This window comes from Nyctereutes procyonoides, unplaced genomic scaffold (genome assembly GCF_905146905.1).
Source record: "Nyctereutes procyonoides isolate TBG_1078 unplaced genomic scaffold, NYPRO_anot_genome, whole genome shotgun sequence".
Lineage (NCBI taxonomy): Eukaryota > Metazoa > Chordata > Mammalia > Carnivora > Canidae > Nyctereutes > Nyctereutes procyonoides.
In genome coordinates this window covers 24974374-24988502 of record NW_026575082.1, presented here as the reverse complement: position 1 = coordinate 24988502, position 14129 = coordinate 24974374, and the positions used below count along the sequence as shown (strand labels likewise).

Here is a 14129-nt window from a genome sequence, read left to right as displayed (position 1 = left end):
GGGCCCATCAAATGTCCCACCTCCACGGTGGCCTAAACCTCCAGTCACTGTACATGGATGCTTCTGGAGTGAGCTGTGTTCCTAGGAACCAATGTATGTCATGACCCAGCGAGGTGTGGGGATCGTTTAAAGCTGAGAGGATAGAGAAGCGTACATTTACTATCAGAGGGGGATTCCTTGAAGAAAGAAAGGCCTGAGGGAGTTCTGGAAGGGTGGTTGGGATTTCGATGGGCCAGGGAATGAGGAAGGCCATCCCCAAAGTAGGAGGGATGTTCCAAATGAGGGCTCATGGGCGGAGATGACTCTGAATGCTTTTTTTTTTTTTTTTAAGATTTTATTTATTTATTCATGAGAGACACAGATAGAGGGAGAAGCAGGCTCCATGTAGGGAGCCCGACGTGGGACTCGATCCCAGGCCCCCAGGATCACGCCCTGGGCTGAAGGAGGTGCTAAACCGCTGAGCCACCCGGGCTGCCCTGAATGCTTATTTTTGGGAAACATTAGGATCTGCAGAAAATAATTCACATGGCATTCCTGGGACGGCTACCTTAGGAAGGCCAGCTTGCCTTGGGTGGCTTTTGGATGACAGCTGGGAACTTGTATTTCAGGAGAGCTCATAGCTTTCCCCGTAAGAATGATTCATCGTGCCAACAATATGGCTTGCGCTGGATGCCTTTCTTTCAAGGAGTCTGGACTCATGCGAGGCAGAGAATGCCCAAGGGACCAGTCCCCAGTAAACACCCTAGGCACCGAGTCCCTGATGAACTTCCCTGGTGGACAGCGTGTCACGGGTGCTGTCATTTGCGCCGCCTCTGGGGGAAGACTGTGGAAGATTGTGTCTGGTTTCTTCTGGACTCCACCCTATGCACCTTTCCCTCTGTGCCTTGTATCTTTGTGCTGTAATAAGGACCCCTACACGCGGAGTCCTAGAAGCAAGTCTTAGCAAATCATAGAAACAGATGGTGGGGTGAGGGGGGTCTTCGGGGCTCCAACACATAGGTATAATGATGAATATTGTTGTAGGGCAGGGAGGAATAATTTGCTTACTCAAAGACACCTAGTACCTGAAATAAGAAATTTTCCCTAGTCCTTTCGCATAAGATGATTTTCATCATGAGAACAATGTGTGTGCTTTGCAAAAAGAAATGTGAGAGAAGCTCGCTTTAAAAGCAGAGATGAAAAAAAAATAAGCAGAGATATTTTCATATTGTGTTGACCTTATTACAAACGGCAGTTGTGGCAGTTGATAAAATATGTTTTGTGAGACTCTGTGTTCTTGAATTATAGAAATTCAGACGGCGTGTTCAAGAATCCACACAAGTGCTAAGAGAACTGGAAATTTCTTTAAGAACCAACCATATTGGGTAAGTGTGCCCATTTAACGTTTCAGCTTTTAAGGCTTTTGGACGCTTGACAAAGTAACTGAATCCTGTACAAAGATTGGAGCTTCCTTGCTGATCACTGTAAGTTAGTTGGGTGGACCCTTTGTGAGTCCTTGCATTGCTCACTAAGAATCAGTAGAAGCAGAACAGTCTTTCATTTGTGCCATTTATAACAATCTGAAAATTCTCTGCTTCGATGCAGCAGCGGTTGTGCTTGGGTCTCTTGTGTGCGCAACAATTCCTGGCGAATCAGGAGCTCCCAACAATTAGCTGAGATCCTGGGATCCTGAGATCCTGGAGGATCTCCGAACCGTCTCTGCAGTTGTCCGAGCTGCTGGTTGAAGCTGCTTCATTGTCCTCTGGTCAGCTCCGGAGGGGGAGAGAAGCTGGAGTGAGGTCACCCTACACCCCTCATTGCACTTCGTTGCTCTGAGTCTGTCCTGTGCAAACCCGCTCCAGAAAGTAAAGTCTGGGGAATCTCAGCGCTAAGGCTTTGTAGGAGTTTTCCGTGTGGCTTAGTCTCCAGCAAGTACAACTTGATTACATTCGCCCTTACTCGTAGAATGGCACAATTGTCCGGTACCTCAGAGTGAGGTGATGGAAGGATACTGGGCATCCTATTGTGTAGCTTCAGTTCTTCCTAAATCACCTATTGAACATCCAGCAGGTTATTTAGTGCCTTTGCATTTTGATTCTCGAATTTAACACCAAGAAGACGATAGATTTTAGATCTTTCTCTTGCGACATCCCTTGCAGGTCTATTGGAAATGAAGTTCTGCATGTATGTCACATCATGGTTTTATAGAGTATTTTGTAGAAACACTGCATAAATAAGTTTACTTCGACTTCACACTGGGTTAGGTATAAGCCAACAAAATGGTCAATTTCTGCAGTTACTTCAGAATAAGTTTTTTTTTTCAATTGTGGATATGCAAGGCCGATTTATACATGATAAGCTTGGGTGAGAATGTTCACTTCCTAAAGTATAAATTTGCGCATTTGTCACCTTGAGAATATAGTGTTTGGAAAATAACTAATTTCTGAAGTTGATAGTCATTTCCTCTGGGAAAATGAGCTGTCAAACGGCGCGTCACAGAATCATGATTTGAGAACTGGAAGAGAAATTAAGGATTACCTAGTTCCTCATTTTATAAGTGAAAAGCATTCAGGACCAGAGAAGGTGAGTGACTCCTGCAGAGCCTACGGCTATACAGCCAGGTGCTGTGGTTCAAAATGTTATTTTTTTTTTTCTTATATAGTTTAATCTGGCAGCTCTTTCTCTGGAAGGAAGTAAGGTAATCAGAGCTCTGGCATCAAAGCAGTGAGGTTTTCTGTTGGGGGTGAAGGTGGTGGTGATTTAATTCAGTTGGGCATCCCAGCGTAGGAAATTGAAATATTTCCCAAAACTTGTGGACGAGGAGCTGGATTCCATTTGGTAAGGGCCAACCCCATCCTGTTGGCACTTCCTCTTGGCCGACGGTGGTAGAATGAGCTGCGGCCAGGGTTTCTGCAGGCCCTCTGGGGGCATCTCTGCCAGCATCGCAGAATAGCGTGAAATTGACCATCAAATACCAGAGCAAGACCTTCGCCCCCCATGCAGAACTGGTGACTAGAGGGGCCCTGGTTGGGCCGGAGCCGGTGCAAACCTGTAAGCGATCGAGCGGCTTGCTCTTTAGGAGACTGTGGGCGTGTTGAAAGATTCTGGTATTTCTTTCATCTTTAGCGTCTGAAGTTTGCCTTTGTCTCCCACTACCTGTGTGTGAGACTCGGACAGCTTTGGCTTTGGCGGCAGAAACATTCATGGGGGGCATCGTCTGGTTGTATGCAGCCATTTACTGGCGTGGCCTTCTGTGGAATGAAACCACATACCAGGGTTTTGACCTGTATTGACTGTCCTGAAAACCCAAGCCCGGGCTGGACGTTAACTCTTATGGAAACTAATTCACTTGACCTCATTTGACTGGGAAATCTTCTGAATAATGTGAAAATAATCATTTGCCACAGTGAGGAATTCTTGGAATGCAATTTGCCACGTAAGCGGTTCCTCTATTTTATTGTACTTTCTTGAGGTGCCGTAATAGAATGGCAATTGGGTGCCCATCTGATTTATGGAGGGCGAGCGATCTCGGTTCAGGTTTTTGCCATGCCCTTGATTAGTCATTAAGTAAGTCACTTAGATAAGTTACTAAATTCTTTGTATTTGCTTATCATGTGACCTAAGTTAACTTGTCATCTACAAACGAAGATAATAATTACCAATAGGAATGTTGTAAGGTTAAGTGAGATGACTTACAAAAGACCTACTATAGAGTCTAACACATAGTAATTACTCGAAGTATGATAACTATTGTTGTTAGGCTCATTGAAAATAATATTTAATAAGTTGGTAATATCCTGTATCTCTAAGGAATCCCGTAGGAGATTGTTACTTTCTCTGTCTGAATTGGCCCTGACACCTAGGAGATTGTGATTCCCAGAAATTAAAAGGAAGAATCACATTTAAAATCCATTTGTCCTGAAAAAAGTTATTTTTGGCACACGCTTGTGTTTTAAGCTTAAAGTCTAGGGCTTTGCTGAGATAACATTCCAAGCTACATCTTTGTCGAGCAGAGGGTTTGTTCTGAGTTACAATATCAGCCTAAAACTCTATAAATGGAGCAATCTTCTGAGAAAGAAAATTAATTTTCTTTGAGCCAAATTGAAATAAGAATTGGGCTAGAAATAATCTTATTCACTTCCTCTTAGGAACTATAATAATAGAGAAGAATTAGAGGATGACTTACCCAAGCCCTTGAAATGACTTGAAATACCCTTGACTGTGAGAACACGCTGGCTGTGCCGTGTGTCGGCCGATGTCAAGGTGCTCAGACTCAAGAGGGTGGGGATGGGGGCCGCTGGATAGCTTGATGGGCTTTAGGCCGTGGCTCCAATGCGTGGGTTATCTTTCTCTGCGGGTGCTTTATTTTAATAAAAGTCTCCATTATGATAGAAAATTGCTTTTCATTGCAAGTGCGAGAATGTAGAAGTTCTGAAGGATGCTCATTTTACTTTCTCTCCTTGGAGCTGAGAGGATGGGCCTGAGGTTGTGGGAGGAGTGTGCCAGGGGGCAGAGAGCAGGTTTGCACCAAAGGGAAGGAGCCCAGGAACTCTCAGGGAAGTCTTCCCTCCTGTGCTTTCTGGCGTCTTGGTGAACTAGTTATGCAGGACCAGGCCAGGGAAAAAAAAAAAAAAAAAAAAAAAGTAAGGCTGGTTTTAACAGGCGTGTAGCGTGTTTGGGGGAGGGAGGTGTATCGAGCTACCCTAGGATTAATTCACTCTTAGATCTCGATTCTTTGAAATACTCAAGATTATGATCTTGTCATTTATTAAACATGTTCATTGTGTTATTTATTTCTTAGAAAAATCTTTTTATTGCTGTCCTTTACCTCTGAGTCCCTGTTTTATAGATGAGGCGACTGAGAGTCACCTGTTATTCTCTTGTTCTCCGCATAACAGAGAACTGCTGAGATTTGAACCAAGAAAGATAATGTTCAGATGTTACCTAAACCAGATGGGACTAATTTTTTTTTTTATTTCAGGACTCCTTTACTTTCTTAAATGATTTTGAACCCCAATATATGCTTTTGTTTACGTGGGTTTTTTTTTTCTTTCAATGTTTACTGTATTAGAGATTTATTTTTTTTTATTTTTTATTTATTTTTTAATTTTTTTATTTATTGATGATAGTCACAGAGAGAGAGAGAGAGAGGCAGAGACACAGGCAGAGGGAGAAGCAGGCTCCATGCACCGGGAGCCCGACGTGGGATTCGATCCCGGGTCTCCAGGATCGCGCCCTGGGCCAAAGGCAGGCGCCAAACCGCTGTGCCACCCAGGGATCCCTGTATTAGAGATTTAAATGGAGAAATTTTAACTTTGCTCATTCAATAAAATCTAGTATTTATTTTAAAGTAAATAATAAAAATACAGAAACACAAACTAATAAAATCTAGTATTTAAAAGTAAATAATAAAAATACATAAACACAAAATAATAAGCGTAGGGCAGGCAACATATTTTTTGGAAAAATAACTATTTTCCAAAGCAGAAAGAAAAAATTATGGGCAATAGTGGCATTGATTTACATTTTTACAAATCTTTTTAATGTCTCGAAGGCAGCTGGATTCTGGTTCTTTGTCTGCATTTGGTTTGTTGTAAGATGTTTTGTGTATGTGTGTGAAGATGTATATGGAGAAAACCTGGCCTGACACACACACACACACACACACACACACACACACACTTGAAAAAAGCACCTTTAAGTGACCTTTTCACATTATTGTGGATATTCGTCTGGTAGTGCACCATCCCTCAAGCAGTGGTAATTTCTTAGGGTTCCTTGCAGTGTGGGATCTGAAACCTCATCAATGAACCTTTGTACTTTGTTCAAGTAAGATTCACTGTGCATTTTTGAAAGTTGAATAGGTCTTTCTGCCCGTGCATAATTTTGGGTATAACTTCATGAATTGGTCGTTTGGAAAATATTGTTTCACGGAGTTATTCTGATCTTCTGAAAATCGAGACATTTTATTCAACAATATAAAAACGTTCACATTCGTTAATCGTTCCCAGTATCGTCTGAGCATATACTTAAAGTGTCGGGAAGTTGTCAAGCTTGTGGTGGTGAATACAGGTGTCCCCAAATTTTTATTTTTGGGGTTGAAGCCTCAGAGTTTATCATGAACACAAGTGCTGTCAGTTGATTTCCTCGAAGTGACAGGCCCGCTTCTTTCACTTTTGAGACACTGTCTGCCAAGCACCCGGGACAGGGTCCCCGCAGGCGCTCGTCGCTGGACATTTCGTGTGAAAACCAACTGGGTCAGTTTGTGACTCAGACAACCGCACAGGCGCTTTCCCTGGAGACGCCGGTGGCCAAGGGCAGCTGAGCGCCTTGTGTGCACTCTCCGTTCTGCCTCAGGGAAAATCAGAAAAAGGGAAACTCAAGGGACGAGCCTTAATAAAATGCAGTTTCTGCTGCTTGCTGAGCCCCGTTGCGGGCCCAGCCCTCGGCGCCTTTGCAGTGCAATGAGGACACAGTGGCTGAGGACAAGGGGGGCGAGGACATGGGGGAGGGGGCGAGGACACGCGGGGGAGGACACGGCGGGGGCGGGGGCGAGGACATGGCGGGCAAGGACACGGGGGGCGGGGCCCCGCTGGGCCTGGCAGCAGTGCTTGGTGTCGCCGGTGCGGCCGGCCGTGGAGGCCGCTGCTCACCGAGGGTCTCATGGAAGTAACCGGCTGACCCCGCGCGAGGGCTCGGGCCCCGGTGCTGTGCGCCAGTCGGGGGACAGGGGGCGGCCTGCTTGCCCCGGGGCTCCGGCCACTGCTGCTGACGCCCGGTGTTGGGGACACCCCTCCGGCACCAGAGCCGCACGGGGAATCCCGCCTCATCCCTCTGCCTTGTGGTCTGGGGTCTGCTGTGTTTGATCCTAGAGATGTGGAGCCACAAAGACCCCTGGACACTTCATTTTCTAGGTCAGAACAGTGAGGTGTTAAATGGGCGGTGGGTGTAGTCCCCCGTGGTGGGCTTTTATCTCCTTGTCTCCTAAGTCACCCAGGGGTGTGTGTGGGCCCCGTCAAAGCCCAGGGAAGATCTCGCGGCCTGGAAAAGAGGTGAGCCTGTGAAACTGCACCTCTCCGAGAAGCCGAGTTCCGCTCCAGCCGACCCGTTAGCAACTGTGCAGGGTGTCTGCTCTTGGCTCTGAAAATTCGTCTTTCAGGGGCACCTGGGGGTCCAGCGGGTTAAGGTCGACCTTTGGCTCACATCACGATCTCAGGGTCCTGGGGTCGAGCCCCGAGTCGGGCTCCCTGCTCAGGGGGAGTCGGCTGCTCCCTCTCCCTCTGCCCTCCCCCTACTCATGTTCTCTCTCTCTGCAATAAATAACATCATTAAGAAAATAGCAAAAGAAAATTGTTTCTAAGGCATTTACACTCAATGTCAACAAGTGGGAGTGAGGGAATGGCACTGAATTGAAGAAAATCTAATAATAGTCCTTATCCTTAAATCAAAGTCTATGCATATTAGTGTTTTAGGTCAAGAGAATTGTGCCTCTGGCTGTGGTTGGCTCTTTCCCTCCTCTCTCTCTCTCTTTTAAATTTTCTATTTGTTTGTTTTTAAAGATTTATTTATTTATTCATGATAGAGAAAGGCAGAGACACAGGAAGAGGGAGAAGCAGGCTCCATGCTGGGAGCCTGACGTGGGACTCGATCCCGGGGCTCCAGGATTGCACCCTGGGCCAAAGGCAGGCGCTAAACTGCTGAGCTACCCAGGGATCTCCCCTTTTTAATTTTTTAAAAATTTTTTTTCTTTTAAATTTTCGTATCTGTTTGTCATTTGCCTCCTATCTACTTTGCGGCTAAACTCCCTGAGCGGGAGGCGCTGGTGATTGGGACAGTGACAGGTCCACTCGTGTCCCGGACCATCTCTGCCGTTTAGAGGCTGTGCATCTGGAGAAGCAACCAGAAGGCGCTGCGGCGGCGGTGGTGGCTGTCCACTCCTGCACTGGAGTATTTTTATGAGCCATTGAGGTAGAAAATGTGCAACTGAGACTGCTCTGAGGAATCTGGAGTGCAGGGCGACTTTCGTTCTAGAATGAAGACGTCCAGCGCAGCCTGGGGTCCTGCTGCACCCCTGCCCGAGGGCCACGTTCCCTGCAGCTGGAGCCCGGGGCCCGCGGATGAAGAAGCTGCACAGAAGCCCAGAGGCAGCCCCTGCAGAGCAGCTAGTCTGTGAATTTCCCTAGTGAGCACCAGCCTTTCTTTATAGAAAGAAAATTTATTGATTTTTTTTTTTTACTATTTCTAGGCTTCTAATTATTAGCACTTAAAGATGTCCAATGTCTCATGAAATCTAGTTACATAGAGCAGTGAAGATAATGAACTGCAAATACCCCATGCCAGGAAATGGTGGTGCACGTGGTGGTTCTGAAGGGAAGAAGCTTCAGCAGAACCAGCGCCGCGCCCCTGGTTGCCGTCCATTCTTACAAGTGATGCTCTTTTACTTGCCCTCTGGGTCTCTCTTAAATTAAATGTTATTTGCTTCCCTGTGGCTGTGTTTGGTGCATAGTTTATGATGACCTGCCTGAGGCACTTGGGGGAAAATCAGGGATGAGCTCTCCAGGGCTCCTGCCTTGCTGCCTGCAGGGACTAGGGGACTACCTGCCGAGATGATTAAAAAAGAAGAAGAGAGAGAGAGAGAGAGAGACTGTCACGAATAAATAAATAAAATCTTAAAAAATAAAAATAAAAATAATAAAAAAAGAAGAGAAAGAGCCCCCAAAGAAGAAAGAGCCCCAAGCAGGATTCTAAAACAGGCATCCTACGGCCACCAGGTCTTTTTCTTCCTTTAAGACCAAGGTTTTAAGGGATCGTCCTACTGTTGTCCTCCAGCTTACAAAATTGGCTTCCAGAGTAGCTGTCCCGCGCGGTGGAGCCTGGTTTTGCTTGGTGCTTTTGGAGGAAGGCAGCTAGTTTTGGGGTGCACTGGGCTGATGTACCTCAAGTTCCATTTCTGTGACGGTAGCAGAACTTTTTACTTATTACCTGTTGGAGGTTTGATCCTCGAGAAGGTTTAATCAGGTACCTAGGTTCTTTGAAGAGGATTGCCCTGGGGGAAACCTGGAAGGGGGGCGGGTGACGGGTGTTGATCTTCCATACCTGAAGGTCGTAGGACCACTCTGCTTCATCTTTAGGAGTCATTATGAAGTCTTGCAGAGGAAAAGGAGTAGAAATTCTGTATGAAGCGCACTCATGGCCACCACGCAAACGCGAGGTGATGCTGCTTAAGATGAAATTTTAAAAAGGGTAACAAGCACATGGTATGTCATGTCTTGGCTTTGCTGATGGTCTGCGGTGCCTGCAAATTTTTAAGAGGTTTTAACATCCATGGAAAAAATTAAGCAAATCATTATCCCTATTGAATTTCCAGGAGCCCCTAAACGCTGGTTCTCGTTGGCTGGTAGTGTGTTTTCTGTGGCTTTAGTACGCCGGGAAAGGGTTGGATGTGGATTTGGAATCCTGCCTGGATTTCGGGGCTTATGGCGTCACGTCCCCAGCCTCCCACATTCTCTGCGCAGTCTGGGCCTCTTTAGCCACCAGGCTGGGGGTCAGTGGTGGAAAATGAACATGTAACAGGTTGCTCCTTTAGGATGCTCTGTGCAGGTTAGCTGGAGTCTCCTGAGGACAGAACGCAAGGGAGGTGCGTGGTACCTTTTGCCCCCCCTTCTTGCACATTGAAATGCTGTGGGGTTTGTTATGGTTGTTGTGTTAGTATCTGATTTAGACAGTGTGGGGGGGGCAGAGGGAGAGAGGGTCCTGGAGCAGACACCCCACTGACGCAGAGCTGGACCCCGGCTCCTCCCCAGGACCCTGGGATCAGGACATGAGCCGGGACCAAGTCAGACGCGTATCTGCCGCACCACCCGGGTGCCCTGACCTGCTGTGGCTGCTCTAGTTTGCTGTCTGGGGAAGTTTCCACCAGGTGCCATGGAGTCGGGGCCTTCCTGCATCACGTCCACGCACCGGGAGGAGCAGCAGCAGCGTGCACTGGGCTCCCGGGCGAGTGTGCTATGAGCCTCTGTAACAATCGTCTTTATTTTTTCACAGATGGGTCAGAGAGTTTCTGAATGAGGAAAACAGAGGTCTTGACGTTCTGGTGGAGTATCTCTCGTTTGCACAGTACGCGGTGACGTAAGTAAGACCTGGCCTGTCGGCTTCTGAATATCCACGTGGTCACGGAAGGTGCCAGGGAGCAGCTCGGTTCTGCGTGCAAGGAGGGCGGACCCCGGGCAGACGTGCTCGGGCTGGGGGGCTGGCTTCCACCCCAGTAGCTGAGGGCAAATCACACAATCGCTTTAAGAAATGCTTTTTTTTTTTTTTTAAGGTGGGAAAATCTGTTCTATTTATTATTATTTTTTAATATTTTATTTATTTATTCATGAGAGACACAGAGAGGGAGAGAGAGGCAGAGGGAAGAGCGGGCTCCATGCAGCCCGACGCGGGCCTCGATCTCGAGTCTCCAGGGTCACGCCCTGGGCCGAAGGCGCTAAACCGCTGAGCCCCCCCGGGCTGCCCTAGAAATGCTTTTAAGGCAGAAGTAAAACAGGGGAGAAAAAGCCCCGGCGGAGCCCTTATCTGGGGAGGGGCGCTCGCCGCCCTTCTGTCCGCCGCCTGTGGAAGGCCCTCGCGGCACTGAAGGCTGATGCCGCCCCATGAGCGGAAACGGCGAGACGTACAGAGCTCAGAGCTTTTTCTTCTTGTGTATGCACCCGTCTGTGCATGTGTGTGCCCGCATGTGCTGCTGAGTGCAGGGGGGACGGGGGCAGATGTACCGGATGCGGCGGCGCGGGTGGGGGGAGCACACTGCCGGCTTCCCTTTATTTTGCCTTCTGTGTGTCTGTGTTGAGGGGCCTTGCCCTTCCTAAGGCGAAGGGGGAAAAGTTGCAGCGGGCCAGGAAGGAAAATCAATTTACTTAACCTTGTGTTTTGTGAATTTGTAACCTTTTCCCATTTGCTAGGCATCTGGAAGGGTTTACAACAGACATGAAGACTGTACCTTTGGATGAGACAGTCTCTTCTCCACATTTCCTTTAGTCAGAGAACATGTAGTATCCAGATACGCCCTCCCTCACGCACACGCACACACAGACTGAGGAAGTGATACCGCATTTTTAATTTGCCCGGAAGACGTGTTGGCCAGGGGGTGGCTCTCTCCGTCTTGGATGCTCCCAACAGGCCGGAACGTGTTTTGGTGTTGCATCACCCCAAGGAAGCTCCGGGACCTGAGCAGATGTTGGCCTCGGCACTCCCTGGCTCCTCCCTGTGGACATGCAAACCGGAGGTCTAACACACTGGCCTGGCCTGGGCGGTCCAGGTTTGCTCACTCCCGAATCTGACACGGGTTAGAGTACGACACCCACGGACAAGTCCTCTTTCTAATAGATGGTCCTCTGAGACCGTCCTGGTGTTCACGGCATATTCTTCCAAAAGTCGTTTCTAATCTGTGTCTGGTGTGTCAGGAACCGCCCCCCTCCGTGCCCTCCGTGCTCCCCACCAAGTGCAGTGATGGGACCCTGGACCCGCTGCGGAGCTTAGGACCTGGAGAAGCTGAGGAGCTCCGGCTGGGGAAGGACGGCTCGGGCTTGCTGTGTAGGGAACGTTGGCCACGATTAGCCTTTTACCTGCATCACCGGGGAGTCCGGGAGCCCGTGTGCGTGGTTCCCACCCGTGTCCGCACCTGAGACCGTGGGGAGGGGAGGCGCCGCGTGAGAGCGAGCCAGCAGCCGATCAGAACACCAGAGCTTTGGTTTCCCACTCTACTCCTTTATTTTTTATTTTTCTTAAAGCATTACCTTTACGTTCTCCGCTTATTAGTTTCAGTTTTGTTTTGCTTTATTTAGATAAATCATGCAGAGCGCCTAATTCATGTTCTTTCTTGAAATGAACGGGTTAAAAACCCCTTACTGATCATTGGCTTGGGGCACTTCCCCGCGCAGGCGCAGGCCGCGGAGCCAGTAGGCTGGCCGGGACACAATTGCCAGACCCATTCACTGACCACCCATTAGGGGCTGCCCCCTGGGTTAGTACTTAGTAGGATGGCGCTGCCTGGCTTACAGATGACGGTTCTAGCAAAACATTTTATTTTGGTGATGCTACCCTTACACAAAGTCATACCCTCTATTTCCAAGATGTATCGTTAGGGTCTCCTCTGCGAGAGCCACCCAATAGCCACCTGGATCTCCCGTATGGTGATAGTTGTAGCTGCCTTTTGTTTATTATCTGTCTAATCAGGTGTTTCTGGGCAGAACTAGAGGTAGAAACAATTGATAAACTACTTTTTTCTTTTTGAGAAAGCAGAGCTACTGTCTCTGGGAAAATGCATAGAATACAAAGGCCTGGCTGTTTAAAAATCTTGTTCCTAAAATTACAAGAATGAGCAACTTGCCATTTATTCTAACATGGTCATCATGAGTAATAACCTCAAAAAATGTCAGAGAAACACCAGCCCTGCTTTAAAGTGCAGCACATTGGGAAGAGATTCCAAAATCAAAGCAAAATCCATAACTTTGCAAGTAATGTATCACATATGGTTGGAAAAGCACGCTTGCCAACACACTAGGAGAAAATCCTCGGTGAAAATTGATGTGTAGGAATAAATTAGTAGAAGCCTACATATTGACTTGTTAAAGCAAAATGAAGACAGCTGTAAGCTCTTTCCTTCCCCTTCCACCATGGCAGTGTCAGCAGTTGGCGACTTAGTAGGCCTTGTAGTAAGATACACGTAACACGTTGCTGTTTATTTTTTCCCCTTGTTCAACTATTCTTTTGCTTTGCCTGGTATTTGTCGTTTTGTATTTTCAAAGCTAACACCGAGTCCGTGGGAGTCCTTTGGGGTTGCCCTTTCGGGGCTCCCTGTTTGCAGAGACCACCCACGGTAGGGTGGACAGGAAGGAGCACGTCATTGCACATCCATGTGTTTGCGGGACTGGGAGCTTTTAAGTCTTCAGCGGCATTTCTCTTTCGTTTTAGTTTTGATTTTGAAAGTGTGGAAAGCACTGTGGAGAGCTCGGTGGACAAATCAAAGCCGTGGAGTAGGTCCATCGAGGATCTGCACAGAGGGAGCAACCTGCCGTCCCCCGTGGGTAACAGCGTATCCCGCTCAGGAAGACACTCTGCGCTGCGGTGAGTTCCCTGACTCAGGGGAGGCGGGTGTGTAGGGTGTGTAGGGGATGCGGGGCAGCAGGGGGCCTTGCTCTGTGGGTGATCCTGGGCTGCCTACGCTGAATCTCTCCAACGGCGCTTGCGTCTCCAGTGATGCCCATGGAAGTTTCTTCAGGGGTTCATGGGATCATCACTTGGGCAACACTCTGCAGCTTTAAATAGTTTTCAGGAAACACCACAACTTCATTAGGCACAGAAGGAAAATTCTACCAAAGGCGAGAATGCAGTGGTCTCCTGCACAGATAATTTTTCGAAAGCAGGGAAATGCTGACTTCGTGATTTAGGCTCCGTTTTCCGGGGAGGGTCAGCACCTCTTGAGATTTGAGGATCTTGAGAATTCCCTGTTGACTATTCATAGTCTTCTCCTCTCCCTTCATCCAGTGGTAGTTCAGGAGTGTGTTCTGTGGGCCTTGTCCCTAGGTGTATGTGCAAAATGCTGTAGTGATTGTTTTTATTAAATAAATGCTTTTTAGGGCAGTGTTCCTTTGGTTAGGTGTGCTCAGTTGCCGACTTCTTGTGTCCCCCTAAGGATGCCCTCTCTAGTCATTCATGGCTAAAATGCCACTGCGCTAATGAAGGCTGGTGCCGCCTGCCTGTATGCCTCACAGGTGTGCTACCACTGAGATGGTCGATTCACTCTTACCTACAATCATTCATTCACTGGAAAATATTTTTTGAGCTTCTGTAATTTGCCAGGCACTGAACTTAGCGTGAAGATCTATGGATGGGTAAATCAGGACTTCGGCCTATCAAGATAGAGGTGGCATCCAGAGCAAGTTCATAAATCGTCTAATAAAATTTTTATCAAGAAGCCCCTCCTTCCCCACTGTTGCTTATTCTTTGCAGCTTGAGAACTTTATGTCCCTTATTTCAGGCTTGAGCTGGCAAGTGGATGCTGCTCCTGTCAGTGTTGGAGATCCCCATGGGTACTGGGTCATTGGTAGTAGGGTCCATGTGTCAAGTTGCAAATCACTGAAAATGTGGCTTTCAGA

At 47.7% G+C, this 14129-nt stretch overlaps 1 protein-coding gene across 9 annotated transcripts in view; it reads left to right on the top strand.

The window, feature by feature from the left end:
• Nucleotides 1–14129, top strand: part of LOC129514492 (formin-like protein 2) — a 260042-nt gene that overhangs the window by 161976 nt on the left and 83937 nt on the right. For all 9 annotated transcript variants that reach the window (XM_055333106.1, XM_055333109.1, XM_055333107.1 and 6 more), the window contains exons 4-6: nt 1288–1364; nt 10024–10107; nt 12946–13098. In XM_055333106.1, coding sequence (XP_055189081.1) covers nt 1288–1364; nt 10024–10107; nt 12946–13098 — 314 coding nt within the window. The remainder of the gene's footprint in view (nt 1–1287; nt 1365–10023; nt 10108–12945; nt 13099–14129) is intronic.